Genomic DNA, 15,228 nt, shown 5'->3' on the forward strand with positions numbered 1-15,228 from the left:
CGGCGGCCGCGAACTGAGGGCGACTGCAGCGGCCGCGGCGGCAGCGCGAGGTGATGCGGGGACGCCACGAGAGGGCGTGAGTGCAGGGAAAACAGAGGAAATTAAACCAGCCGGGCTCTCCTCCCGGCGGCCTCGCCGCCCCGCCGCCGGCTGGTGCGTGGGTGCAAAGCTGGGGCACTGCACTCCCCCTTCCTTCGAAAGGGCGGGCCCCGGAGCTGCTCCCTGGGGTCTGGAGGAAGGTCCGAAGTATCAGTTCCCCGCCCCCACCCCAAGTCCAAGTTGTGAGTGGAGACCCAGCTGGGACTTGCCGGCAAAAGGCTAGCTCCCGTGTCGGCCGTCCGGGGTTGTAATGCCGCCCCCTGGAGTCATGGGGGTCCTCCTGCTGCAGAAGTGACCCCACTCCACATATCCCAGTAATCGCCTGTTGCTTTCGGACCTGCCACTCTGCGCTTCCCGCGTTCGGAAACAACCAAGCGGTCCCCAAAGTGGTCCTGGTACCAGGGAAGCCCCTTCCCCAAGGGAAAAGGAAACACTTGGCCACCCGATTCAAGGGAGCGCACTGGAGCCCACCGCCCCATACCTGCTCTGCCGGGTTTTAGTGAGCCGGGGTCGGTGTCCTAACAGTAGGTGGGTGGGGACTTGCGACTCCGGCCCCCTGCCAGCTTTGGGTGCACGGGGTGGGGCGGTTGCCCATTTAAACGCAGGCCGAGCGCCCGGGGCTCTGAAAGGGGCTGTGAGCGGAGGGTGGCCCGGGAATACCTCGCTTCGGGGGGCAGGGGCGGGAACACCGCTGGGGGCGGGGCTGGGAATGCCGCGGCAGGGGGTGGGGGGCAGGTGGGGAATACCGCCGGAGGGGGCCCCTTGTGGGGTGGGGCGATCCCGGACAGAGGGGTTGAAAGGCCGGGGGAGAGGGGTGGGGACAGCCGGGGCGCCGCCCGCCCCCCGCCGGGCTCCGGGCCGGAGCCGTGACGTCACAGCGGCTGGAAGTGCCCGGCGCGGAGGCTGTGGGAGGCGCGGGAGGGGGTGGGGGGGGGCCGAGGCGGCGCTTTATAAGCGGAGCCCGCCGGGCGCGCCGAGCCGCAGCCCGCGTCCCCGAGCCCCCCCGGCCGGCCCCGGCCCCGGCCCCCCAGCTCGCGCTCGCGCCCCCTGGGCGGCTGGGTGGCAAGGGACCGAGCACCAGGCGGCGGGCGGCCGCGGGGCATGAGGCGGGGGCGCGATGTCGGTGCCGCTGCTCAAGATCGGGGCCGTGCTGAGCACCATGGCCATGGTCACCAACTGGATGTCGCAGACGCTGCCCTCGCTCGTGGGGCTCAACGGCACCGTGTCCCGCGCGGGCGCCTCCGAGAAAATCGTGAGTGGCCGCCGCGCAGGGGGCGCTCCCGGGGGGCGTGGTGCTCGCGCCGCCGCAGCAGCAGCCCCCGGGGGCCCCCGCCCCCCAGCTTCCCGGCGCGCCCGGCCGGGGAGCGCCCTCCTGGGGCTGGGGACTGGACGCGGAGGCGGAGGAGCCCTAGGACCCGCAGCCACCTCCGCGCCTTTTATTATTGTTATTATTATTATTTCTTATTATTAGTGTGCAGTGTCCGAGCGGCAACAATGTACTAGGCTCGCTCTGGCCCCGGGGCGCAGGCGGAAGGGCTGCGGAATTCAGCCTGGTCCCGGCTGAGTGGGGCGGAGCTGGAGGGTAGATTCGGGCGGCTGGTTGGAACCCTGCCTCCGAATAGGGAAGTCTCCGGGTCTCCGAGGGTCTCCACCTTCAGCATCTCTCCCTGTTTGTGTCTCGGTGTCTCTGAGTAGCCCCTTGTCTGTCTCTCTCTCCCCCTCTCTTCTCTCTGTCTCTGTCTCTATGTCTCTCTCTTTCTGTCTCTCTCTGTCTCACTCTATTCTTTTTCCTCTGGTTTGCGTCTCTATTTTCCTGTCTGTCTCTGTCGCGCTGTCTCCGAGTTTGTATCTTTTTTTTTTCTGTCTCTCCTTTTCTCTCCCCTGCACAACACCCCACCCCCTGCATCTCCCTCCTCATTACCTGCCTCACCACGTGCTGAATATTTATTCCCATAACTGACCCTCCGTAGGAGGCCCGGTCTCGTACTGGGGTGGGAGCCGCGGTTGGGGCTCATGCTGCCCCCAGAAACTGAAGGATTGCCCCCTCCCCCGTCCCATCCTATCCTCTTCTATCACCTTCATCCTCCAGCTTCCCAAGCCACAGAGTTTGGCTGGGGGGTGAAGGGGGGCAGGATGTGTGTGTTGGGGGGCACTCCCTCGGGGTTAATAATGGTGGTCCTGGGGTCCTGGGGAGAGGGGAGGAGACATCCTCCACTGTAAACTTCCCTCAGCCTCCTCCAGATACGCCCCTTCCGTCCCATTCCTTACCCTCTTCAATCTGGTTTCGGGACTCCTCCCAATACCTGGAACTGGGATTCATGGGGGCTCCCCCTCTTGCTTGATGTTCCGCCAACTTCATCAGCCCCCCTGTTTAGCCTCCAACTGCCACCACACTGAAAGCTAAGAGGTCTTTGCTCCCAAGCGTTGTGGGCAAGTGGAGAGGGGGGTGCCCTGGGCTCAGGCTTTGTCCAGCTCCTGGAGGGAATTGTCCCTGGGCTTGGCCCAGGTGAGGGCTTGCAGTTTAAATCCTCAGAATTGAAGCCAATGTGTGAAACAGTGTTGATCTGTCACATCAAGCGATATTTGAATATGTCCTGGTGTATCTATCTATGCATGGTGTGTGTATGGGTGTGTGTGTGAGTGGAGGGTGTGAGAAAGTGTATGTGCTTTGCTAGCATGAGGGCACAAGTGTGTCTGCCTGTATATGAGGGTGCATCCCAGAACGAGTGTGGGTGTGTCCCTGAGTACTCGCTGTATCTCGGTGTGGATGTGTCTGCAGTTGTATGTCCCTGACTATGGGTTTGCATGTATGTAATTGCATGTGTGCATATAAGTTTATATACATGAGTCCGAGACAGACTTCTTGCTATTGCCTTCTGAGGGGGGAGAGAGATGGTGTCTCATTGAAATCAGAAGTCAGATTCCCCTCCCCTACCATCTAAAAAGTTTGAGTCAGTGTAAATGTGTTCATGTATTATGTAGAGCATATGTGTAAATGAGAGCATGTATGTCTGGGGAACGTGTACATAGTGTATAAGAGCATGTCTCTGAGTTATGATTTTGTGTGTGTATATGTGTCTTTGCAAATATGTACAAGTACATGTTTTGTGCATATAAATGTGGACATGTATGTCTTTAGAAGTGTGCATATATGTTCAAGTGTGTATCTGTGAATGGTCTATGAATGGTGTGTGTGCCTAGTTTGTATGCATGTGGGTGGATTCCTGTGTGTTTCATGATTTTTCTGTAAGTGTGAGCGTGTGTGTGTACCCAAACTGACCTGGTCTTCACTCTAGCCCATCTGTAGCTAACAGGACCTTGATTCAATGCTTCCATGAAATCACCTGCTGAAAGCTAATAGTTCTCCCATTCCTGAACCCTACCCCATCCCTCAGTCTCACTAAGCCTTGCCAGAAGAGCTCTATGGAGTGAGATTCCAAGTAACTCAGGGTAGCACCTGGGAGGGGACTGTGACATGAGGGTGCTCAGGAAAGTGCCTTGGGAGTCTGATAGACATAGGTTGAAATCCAGACTTTGCCTTAACTTGCTCCACGACTTGCATTCTGGCCCAGTGACATCACCGTTCTGAGGTGCGGTTTCCCATCTATGAAATGAGAATGATAGTTCCTACCTCACAGAACTGTTGTGGGTAAGAGGTCTACCATCCAGCCCTTCATCCATCCATCCTTCCATCTATCTCTCCATCCATCCATCTTTACACTCATCCTTTCATCCACCGTCCACTCACCTATCCATCCATTTGCCCATCCATCCATCTCTCCATCTTTCCATCCATCTCTCCATCCAGCTCTCCACCCATCTATCTTTCCATCCACCCATTATCCATCATCTCTCTCTCCATCGATTCTTCCACGCATCCATCCTTCCATCCATCCATCTCTCTATCCATCCACCCATTTTGTTTATTCAACAAAATAATTGAGTACCTCCTCTATGTCAAATGTGTATATGCTTGAAAATCCCAGCTCAGTGCCTGACACAGTAAATGCTCAGTTAGTGACAGGACTCTGAGATGAATCTGGGTTTGAATTCTGGTCCTGCAATTTACCAGTGGTATGACCTTGGGGAAATTATTTAATCTCTCTAAACTCCAATAACCTCATTAGTCAAGGGGAGTTCAGAGTCCCCATTAAGCCACAGGATCCATGAGAACATCTGTGTTTTACTCACTATTGAACCCTAAGCCCTGATGCAGAGGAGCCCTACAATAGATATTTGTCAAGTGGCTGAATCAACAATCGCATCTTCATAAGGATTCCATCTTCAAATGGAAAGATAGCTGGGTGCATAGTAGGTGTTCAGTAAGGAGAGTTTGTAGCCAAGCACATAATAGGCATGGAATAAATATTTGTCAAGTGTCTAAATCAATAATGCACCTTCCTAAGGATTGGGGAGAACAAATGGAAGTGAGGAGGCACAGGGTCGATGCTCAGTAAGGAGGAGTTGTGCGAAGCTACACAGCACCGACGTGGGTAAGCTGAGGTGTTCCGGAACCCAGGTAGTGAGAATTCCCAGTCATGAGGCAGACAGTTGGATGCTGGTCTGGACTTTAAAAACGATCTCTGTGAGGTAGGGGTGAGCCCAGACCCTCAGGCCATTCTTGTCTCTGGTTTCCCCTCCCCGATCTGATCCGGAGAAACAGTTTAGCATGCTAAGAGATTCTGAGAGATGGTGTTACAGATCATCCCTGAAAGGGGGGCGGGGAGGGAGAAGCTGCCACTGCTACTCCCTTTGGCCAACTCCCAGCCATAAACCATCCCTGTGGGATGGAGCCTTCAGTGGAATGGCTTCTCACCTGGGGGGTCATAAATTCAGAACCAGACTAAGAATTGTCAGCCCCATGGCCAGCAGCTGCCATCATTACGGGGCCTGAAGTGAGTTACCTGCATCCTATATGTTATGCCCTTGTCCATCCCCTCCTCCTTGAGGGATGGAGGGAAGGAAGGGGAGATGCAGGAGGGATATTCTGTTTGGGGAGGACCCTTTTCCTCATGGGAGGAACAGGGAGGGTCTGAGCAGCTATCAGCAAGAGGCTGTTTGAGGACTTCCCAGTAAAAACCAAAGTTCAGAATCTATGTGTTTTCTTGACAGTTTTCTGTGTAGGGGGGAAGGACCCCAATACTCAGTATCAGTCAAGAGAGGCAAGGTAACACTGCCATAACACGTGGCCTCATATCTCGGTGGTTTAATACTGCACAGGTTTATTTTGTGCTTGAACTCTGTATCCATGTTGGCTGGAGAGCTCTGTCCATGGTCGTCATGGACCTAGAATGATGCAGGCTCTATGGTGACATGATCACTGAAGCAGGGAAAGGAAGGTACAGCGTAGCCCCCACTGGCTCCTAAAGCTCTTCCCTAGAAGTGACACGTTACTTCTGCTCACATTTCATTGGCCAGCACAAGTCACATGGCATGCTTAACCTCAAAGAGGGTGAGAAGTGTGGTCCTACTATGACCTGGACAGAGAAGAGCGGCCAAATATTTATGAACAGCCCTAAATACACTACTGATCCCTCTTCCTCTTATTCTACAACAAGAATTCTCTTGGAGGGTCTCTCCATTCATTCATTCACTCATTCATTTATTCAACAAATATTTATTGAGCACCTACTATGTGCCAGGCGCTATTCTAAGTGCCAGGGATATGACAGTGAACAAAACAGACAGAAATCCTTGTCTTTGTGGAGCTGACATTCTAGGGCAGGGTAGGGGAGAAATAAATAAGTATACAGATAAATTTATAATACATGGTGATACCTGTACTATGAAGAAGCATAGAGCAATATAAGGGGAGTGGAGAGTGCTGGGGGGGACTATTTTAGATTGAGTAGGTGACATTTGAGCAGAGATCTGAAGGAAGTAAGCAGAGGGAACAGCAAGTGCAAAGGCCCTGAGGTGGGAATATGCCTGAAATTTTGGAGAGTCAGTGAGGAAACCAGTGTGGCTGAAGCAGAGCGAGTGAGGTGGGAAAGTGAGAAGAGATGAGGGCAGGGAGGTGGTGGGAGCCACATCATGTTCGGGGGAGAGGGACTTGCAGGGATTTTAGATTTAACTTGCAACTTCTCATGCATCTCCTCATTTCACGCTTTCCTTTTCAACATGCACTTTTAACCTTCTAACATTCACTGTGTAGTTGATATTTATTTTGTTGTCTGATTCTCCCCACTGTAATGTCAGCTCCATGAGGGCAGAGATTTTTTTAAAAATCCATTTATGTTGACAGTTATAGTTCCAGTGCCTGGCACTGGGTCTAGCACATAGTTGGTGTTCAATAAATACTTGTTAAGTGAATAAATGGGATGCCAGGGAGGGTGCTAAGCAAAGGAGGGATGAGACTTAACTCAGGTGTTCACAGTTTTTCTCTGGCCCCTGTGGGGAGGACAGACTGTAGGACGTGAGGGTGAGAGCTGGGAGACTGGGGAGGCGGCCACAGCACTGGTCTAGGTGAGTGATGATGGGGGCTGGACCAGGGTAGGGACCAAGGAGGTAGAGAAAAGTAGGCCTATTGTGGATTTGACCCACACCTGCCTATTCACCTGTTCCTAACTGTGGACTTAATGGCTTTTGCTCAAACACCTCAATATGTCAGGAAATATTTATTGAGCGCCTGCTTTGTACTGGGAAGGGTCCTAGACTATGGAATGTAGAGATGAATAATGCCCCGGCTTCAATCAGATCGCTGTCTCATCAACAGTACTTGTGACACGACATGGTATGTGTAGAGACAGAGATATTTCTGGAATGCTGTTGGGGCACAGAAGTGGGGCACTGAAATCAGCCAGGTTGCAATGGAAGTTTCTTGGAGGTGGTGATGTCCAACTGAGTCTTAAAAGTGGAGAAGGAACTGGCCAGGTGAAAACAGAGCAACGGCATTCCAGACAGAAAGAATAGCACGGACAAAGGCTCAGAAGTGAGGAACATCCTGTTGAGGACGGACACTGCAAGCTGTTCGGAGTTGCTGAAGACAATGTGCCAGGTTGGGAAGAGTGTGGAAGTGGCCTGAGTGGCCAGAGGGGTCCATGTCACAAAGGGATTTGGACTGAGGTGTCTGTACTTCATTCTGAGTGTCAAAGGATGGGAAACTTGAAGGGGTTTGGAGCAGGAAAAGAATATGAGGCTGTCAGTTGCATTTTTCAAAAGAGCTGATTGTTAGAAAATCCTTCTAGATTGTGAGTATGAAATTTATCTCATTTTAACATTTTCCTGTCTCACTTGCACCAAATCTAAACTCCTTACCCTGGCCCAACTTGGTAAGCCTCAGTTTCTTCATCCATAAAATGGGGATAATAGTAGATTGTACCATATAGCATTGTGTTCAGCCATGTGCCTGGCATGTGGAAGGTGCCTATAAGGTTCGCTATTATTATTATCGCTAGACCCCTGCCTGAGTCTCAGATCTTGGATCACTCTTCCATCCCTTGCTGCTTTTCCTGCCTCTGGAACTTTTCACTTGTTCCCATCCTCTGGGAACATCCTTCCTCCAGTCCTCCCTCTAGCCAGCTCCTTCTCACCCCTCCTGTTCCAGCTCAAATGTCACCTGCTCAGAGACAGCTCCCCTGACCACCCCAGCTACAGTGTCCCCACTTTATTATTTGAACCTGTTCTATTATCTTCTCAGTACTCATAATGATCTGAAATCATCTTGGTAATTGTTTGTTTACCACCAACAGAACAGAAGTGCTATCTGAGTGAAAACTTTGTCCGTCTTGTTATTACTGGGATTTTCTCATTTGGGGCCATAGGTATTTCCTGAATGGTCTCAGTTCTGCCCCATGAGACCACTGCCCTTTTGTCCTCCCGGTGAAACTTCTGAGCCTTGATGAGTATTTCTGTGACCACTTAGTCTTCTCCCATTGCTCAGAAGTGTCTGCTTCTTATAGTTTTTTTTTTTATCGTGTCTTTGTTTCTCAACCCTTCCAACAAATGTGCACATTGTCACTTTCTCCATCTCTGTCTCTCGGTCTATGTCTGTCTGTCAGACATAGATCTTGCCACCAGAGAGCAGAGTCATCCCTGACTAGCAATCACTGAGCTCTTCTGTGTGCCAAGTCCTGTGTTGGGGGCTGGGGATACAGCAGTGAACAAGAGAAACTTGATCTCTTTCCTCACAAAGCTTCATAGGGAGACACAGTGAACTTGGAATTGTGCAGATGGCTATATAATTAAAGATTGGTGGGGGCCGTGAGGGCAGAAATTTGGGAAGGGTTAATCAAGGAAGGCTTCCCTGAGGAGGTGATGTTTGCCCTGAGACATGAAGGATGAGTAAGAGTTGGGCAAAGACAGAGCTGGTAACGTGGAGGGAGAGAGGCCAAGAGAACAGGGTGTGTGAAGATGTTGGGATGGGATGGCAGGTGGCGTGTGAGGATCTGGCGAGATAGGCAGATACCTGACTGCCACTCTAGACCCCAAGCTTGATGCAACACATAGAAATGGCTTGAGATGTTGCCTTTGCCAACAACAGCACCATGGACAGCTACCAAGGGAGGTGGTCTGGGCTTTGGGGCTGCTTGAGTGTAGTTAAAACTGGCTTCCTCCTCTTCCAGAGGGAAGCTCTGGTTTCTGCGTCTTGGTGTCTTCGTGCCCCCAGCATCCTTCTCACCTCCTGCCCTGGGCGGCTGACGCCTCTTTGTGAAACTCCAAGAGAGGAGCAACCGCAAAGCTGGGCGAGGAAAAAGCAGGCTTCTGGGGGAGGCTCAGGCGTTTTGAGAGAGTCTGATGTGGCGTTGGGTGTGTTTGTGTGTGGGAGTGAAGAAGTTGCCACTGGGAGATCTGAGGGACCAAGCTGGTTCTCAGTCCTTGTCTCTCTCTGTCTCAGCCTTGAGGCTTCTCTATTTTTAAACTTTGTATTTTGAGTCTGTCTCTGTGTGTGTGTCTCTCTCACATATCTCTGTCTCATTAGTTGTCTTTATTCCTCTCTGTCTTCACGATGTATCTACAACATATGATAGACTTTTGTTCTCTCTCTCTGCCTGTGTCTCATGTCTGCGTCTCTTTGTCTCTATCCTGCTCTCTGTTTTCTCTCCATCTCTGTCTTGTCTCTATCTCTGTCTCTAAGTCTGTTTCATCCTTTCTGTGTGTCTCTATCTCTATGTGTCTCTTTTGTCTCTGGTTCTGCCATCTCTGCCTCTTTGTGTCTCTGTCACTATATCTCTTCCATCTCTGTCTCTCAGTCTATGTCTGTCTGTCAGGATTCTGTTTCTCTCTCTCTAGAATTCTGTTTCCGTATCGCCATAGTTACTGTATCACGGTCCAGGACCCTGACAGGGAGTGGGGGAGAGACTCAAATTCTCAGACCTAAGAGAGCTCCTGAGACAGGACAGGGCCAGAATGTACGTTGGGTGTTGGGCAGGATTCAGTGAGTGGGACAGGATGAGCCAGACCAGCATCAGCCCTTGAAGGCCCTGGGGGGACAAGGGAGGAGATGTTTGTACCCCTGGAGATGCTGGGAATGGAGGCTGAGCTTTGATTTCAGCCTGGGGTAAAGGGTGGGTGGGTGCCCAAGCTCTAGGTGACCCTGTGCCCTCCCCCACCATTCCCACTCCCCTCTGCTGCCCAGGAGGGCATCCCTCTAGGACCCAGCCGCCAGGCCCCAGCGCTGGCTCCAAGACGGAACAGCTGTCTGGGCTGCAGCTGCAGAAGCTCATTTTGAACAAGGGAGATGATTGCAGGAGTGAGTGGGGGAGGGTGAGAGAAGGGGAGGGTTGCAAGGGCCAAAGAGGAATCAGGCTTGATTGTTGCTGCTGCTGCAGCGGGTAGTGTGCCCAGGAGATGGGAGACTGGGTGAGGCAGAAAAAGGCAGAGGGAGGTCTGTCGGCCCACGCGTGGCCCATCTGTCCCCACTTCTGGTCCTCCCTCGTGTGAAGTTTTTCTGCCTGTCTCTGGCTGTCTCTCCCTCTGGCTGTGTTTCAGAGCCTGCATCTCTGACTCTGCCTGTGTTTCTTATTGTGACACCTTCTGCCCTGTATTTCAGTTTCCCCATCTCCCTGTCTCTCTGGCTGCCACGCCGCCTGGATCTCTGTGTATCTCTGAGCCTCCTCGCCTGCCCCTCGGTGTTGTCTTCATTATCAGAAGCACGGCTAAGTCTCCAGCAGCCCTTCGGACTGCTCTTTCTTTTGTTGGCATTTCTGCGATACTCAGGGGTTGGAGACAAACAGAGATGGCAAATTCCCAGGAAATGATGGGATCGTGTCCTTCCATAAAGGGATATTTACAAAGATATCTCAATTAGGACTAATGAATTAAGCGAGTCACTTCCCCTGCCCTCTCCCCAACCCTGAGGTCCCGCCGTCTCCTGGGAGAAAACCAGCCAATGACTGGATGACAGTCTGGTGCTCAGGTAGCGTCTCAATGTTTAATTTATAACAGCCTTCTCCTTGCTGCCCTACAATCCATCGGGAATGGCAAGGTGGCCTCAGGCGCGTAGACTCAGGCAGAGGCTGGAGACCTGCTGGTCCCCCAGAGCATGCCAAGGCATGTGTGCATATGTTGGAGCCTTCCCTGCATGTCAGGGCATGTTGTGGCATGTTTGAACATGTTGGGGTATGTCTTCATGGCGAACATGTCCCTTCGTGTAAGGAGAGTCCGATGGCCACCAGGCATATCTGAGCACACGGGACATGTTGGAGCAGGTCAGAGCATGTCTCTCATGTGGGGGACGCCTGAGCATGAGGACCCCAACAGAGGATGTGGCACGTGGCAGGGCACAGGGCACAGGATGGCTCCTATGCCATGCAGTGAAGGTCTGCACTTGCAGGTTAAGCATTTATCCTCAAGTGCAAGGCAAACTATGTCTTGCAGAACCCCCCTGGCAGGGATAACAGAGCCATAACAATATCTACAACTTCCAGGAGGAACTGGTCACCCCCACCCGCTGCCACCCCTGCAGCTGTTGCACTCTGAGTTTCCACATCCCCTTCAGCACTGGTGGGTCAGGAGAGTTGAGTTCCAGCTCTTTTTTTTCTTTTTTTGCTGCACCGCGTGTGATGTGGGATCTTAGTTCCCTGACCAGGGATCGAACCCGTGTCCCCTGCAGTGGAAGCGTGGAGTCCTAACCACTGGACAGCCAGGGAGTCCCCGAGTTCTAACTCTCGATGCACTATTTGCTCCTCTGTCCTCTGTAGTTTCCCTCCGCCAGTGCATGGCATCAGGGTCCCCATTTCCCCCATTGCTACAGTCCTACCAGATCCCTTGGGATTACTTCTCACCTCTGCCTGCACCTTCCCACCCCACACAGTCTGTTGATGCAACCCTTAGTGTAGCTCCCATCAGAGTGATGCAGCCTAAGATATAATGACAAATCTGGAGATACAGTCCTTAGTGTGATGCCGGGGTAGTGTCGGGGCCATAAACTATCTTGAAATCTGACTTCAGTTCTGCAGACAGGCACTGGCTGGGACATTTGGTGCAGTGAGAAGGAAGAGAAATTTGCTCATTCTGGTGAATACATTCTCTTGCTATTCCAGGAAACAAGGATTCCCCAGACCTGTTGGCCGAAGCTGGCTCCATTAGCCCTTGTAAGTGTCATGTGACCTCAGCAGAACACCAGGCTTATTAGTAACGCATAAATTCTTCAGGAATATTTCAGGACTGACTGCAGTGCTAATGAGTTAGTCGGGGAGACCTAAGAGTGCAACTGACAGAATGTATACAGATGTCAGTTCCTACTGAGAAGAGTGTAGGAATGTTCAAGGCTACAGGATGGACACGAATGGACCTGGAGGATTATACATGGAAGGGTGCGGGGGGTTCTTGAAGGGACACAGTTGCGTAACATGTTTGTGGCTTCTGGATAGACCTACACATATGTACGTGGCTGTCCAGAATAGCACACAGAGGGTTGTGGGTATGTAGAGGGGGGCATTCCCCTGTGTGATGGGCACACTGTGGCAGAGCTGTTTGTGGGTTTAGGCAATGTGCGTTTACATAGGTGGCTACTCTTTATATAAAGAGTCCTCATGCAGACTGACTCGTGGGCTCACAAATTGTGCACAGAATATATGGGAATAGAATGCTTGTGAACACGTCTAAATGAAGGGGATGTACACGGCTATGGACAACAGTGCAAGAGGCATGTATACTGGCATTTGCTCACTGATGCACACCGGCATTCGCTTGAATTTACACAAACGTGCACCTATGCACATAGCTAGTCACTGATGTATCCAGATGTTCCGTATGTGTCCGGAATGTAGATGTTCACAGGTGCCTGTGGATAAACATGGATGCCCACAGACAGTCACAGAGCCCCCTGTGTACCCCAGTACCCACATGCCACTATTTGGGGATGCAAATGACCAACTCCCTCGCAAATTCCCCAGATTCCTGGCAAAGTGAGATCTCAGAGCAACAAGAGTGACCTTAGAACTGCCCCCAGACCCTTTTTGGAGGACCACGGAAGGGATGTCTCAAGTCACATGAGTGCCTGGGTGACCCGGCAACGCCATCCAAGAACACAGAGCCCTGAGCCAGCCTCTCTCAGGCTGTCTTAGCTGAGATTCTCACCTGTTTGACATCCACCTTGCATAAGGGCCAATTATGGCAGCCAATGCTCAGAAGTGGCTTACAGTAGCGCCCAGCATGTTAAGGAGCATCATTACCACTGAGTAGAAATGTTACTACCATTGTGAATATTCTCCTTGAAATGCAGAGAGATCCTGGTCCTCTGCATTTCAGTCCTGGCATCCACCGCAGTGTCCCACCAGCGTTTCAGCTTCATCTGTTTCTCTCCTGCTCTCGTTTGAGAGAGTCAGTCAGTCCATTAAAGCCGTGGTTTCCTCTCCCACTGTGCACTCTTCCCTGACATCTCTCTTCATTCTCATTTGCCTCCAAGCATCACAGTTCCAGTCTGTCTGCCTGGGGGTGGGGGGGTGTTAGAGAGTCTGTTTGGAATATAGAGCCCCCTAAAATGGGCTGGTGAAATAGGAGCTTTAGTTAAAGAATGGAGGGAGTCTCAGAAAACCCAATAGGTGGGGCTTGAGGGACTTGGAAGGCCGTCATTCACGCACTCATTTAGCGATTCAGTTAGCAAATATTTATTACCCACCTACTAGGAACCAGGTGGACAAGATAGACAGGGTGCTTGCTCTCGTGGAGCTGACATTTTAGTGGGAAGAGACCAGTAACACACAACGAGAACTTATCACCCAGTAAGAGCTCTGTGCAGACTTAAACCAGGGTGAGGGATGCGGTGGAGGTGGGGCTACTCTGGATTCAGGAGAAAATCCCCACTTTCCTGTCCTCCCCTCCACTCTGGAGGCCCTTCATTTCTGCACCCCTCACTTCAGCCTGCCCATGGCTCTGGTTTCTGCAGCCCCCAATCCCCCATGCCCCTTCAGCTCCAGGGCCCCCCTGGCTCCATACCTTTTCATTGCTTTGATCTCCATGTTCCAATTCCATTTCCCTGGACTGGAGGATTTGTCTCTTTCAACTTGTATCAGGAATCCACTTGTTGTCCAATTTGCCAGACACCTTGGGCACTTGGGAGAGCAAATACGTAAACAAGTTCATTTTGGATAGATAAGTGCTGTAATAAAAATAACAAGAAGTAAAGTAATGTGACTGGGGAACCTCATTTTGTCAGGACACTGGGGTAGTCTCTCTGGGGAGGTGGCTTTTTTCCCAGCTTTATCGAGATATAATTGACATATAACATTGTGTAACTTTAAGGTGTACAACAAGATGTTCTGATACATGCATGTATCACAAAATAATTATCACCGTAGGGTTAGTTAACCCCTCCATCACCTCACATAATTACCATTTTTGTGTGTGTGAGGTGAGAACATTTAAGATTTCTCTCTTAGCAACTTTCAAGTATATAATACAGTGTTGGTAACTAGAGTCACCATGCTATACATAATATCCCCAGAACTTATCCATCTTATAGTTAGAAGTTTGAAGAGGTGACATGTGAACACAGATGAGAAGGAGTCAGTGGTGGAAAGAACTGGGAGAGGAGCATTCTGGGAGAGGGAAGAGCATTCTGGGAGAGAGAAGAAGATTCTGGGAGGAGAGCATTCTGGGAGAGGGAAATAACTGGGAGAAGAGCATTCTGGGAGAGGGAAATGACTGGGAGAAGAGCATTCTGGGAGAGGGAAGAGCATTCTGGGAGAAGAGCATTCTGGGAGAGGGAACCACACTGCAAATGCTCTGACATGGGAAGGAGCTTCTTGCCTTCTGGAAAGAGGACCAGGTAGATCTAGAGGAGGAGAGGATAAGGTCTTATAGCTTGGCAGGAGACACCGCATGCAGGGCCTCACAGGCCAAAGTGAGTTGTTGGGTTTTATTCTAAATACAGTGAGAAGCCACTTGACAGGTTGCAGTGGAGAGGGGAGCCATGATCTGATTCACATTGTGTAAAGATCCCTCTAACTTCTGTGACGGGGAATGGATTCCAGGGAGTGAGCGTGGAAGCAGGGAGATCAAGGAGGAGGTGACTGCAATGGTCCAAGCAAAAGCCAGTGGTGGCTGGGCCGGGATTGAAGCATCCGGAATGGTGAACAGTGGGCAGACTTGGCACATGTCTTAAAGTAGAGCCATCAGGACTTGCTGATGGATCAGATGTTAGGGGTAAGAGAAAGTGAGGAACCGAGAAATGGGGTGATGTTTACAGAGAACCAGAGACCTAGGAAGCATTTCTAAAAGACCCCGGGGGGACCAGAGCAGACCAGATACCAGCTGGGTCACTCTGCCTCCTAATAACCAGGAAGATATAATGGCCTGAATCCCCTTCTAAGATCCATGGAAGGCCATTTATTCCCCAAGATTCCCCCACCCCCTGGAGGGCCTATAGTCTCTTGGTCATCCCTGCCTCTGACTTCCTGCTTCTGTGCAATTATTATTCTTCACTTGGTGTCTTGTGTCTTTTGGTCTCTGCTCTGACCTTTACCTGGACTGAGAGCTCAGTCCTTGAGGTCATGGAGAACCTCAAATGCCAGGGCAAGTCACCTAAACTTAATCCTGAAAGCATTGGGGCCATTTATGCAATCATTAATTTATTCAACAAGTACTTTTGAGGACCTACTGTGTGCCCTTGCTGGGAGATAAGATGATGAGCCAAGCAGTGCATGGAGCCTCCTTTGAAACAGGGAGACAGGTAACGATCAGATA

At 51.3% G+C, this 15,228-nt stretch overlaps 1 protein-coding gene across 2 annotated transcripts in view; it reads left to right on the top strand.

Moving 5' to 3' along the window:
• OLFM2 (olfactomedin 2) overlaps positions 1-15,228 on the top strand; it is a gene marked incomplete at its 5' end in the record, with an annotated part of 62,693 nt that overhangs the window by 13,853 nt on the left and 33,612 nt on the right. Inside the window, one exon of one of the 2 annotated variants that reach the window (XM_082652493.1) lies at positions 1,217-1,351. The exons of the other annotated variant lie outside the window; for it this stretch is intronic. Within the exon in view, the coding sequence (XP_082508619.1) occupies positions 1,217-1,351 (135 nt within the window). Of the gene's footprint in view, positions 1-1,216; positions 1,352-15,228 lie in introns of those variants that run through there. 2 annotated transcript variants of the gene reach the window in all.

The sequence above is a fragment of the Grampus griseus genome, assembly GCF_964374135.1.
Source record: "Grampus griseus genome assembly, chromosome: 3".
NCBI lineage: Eukaryota > Metazoa > Chordata > Mammalia > Artiodactyla > Delphinidae > Grampus > Grampus griseus.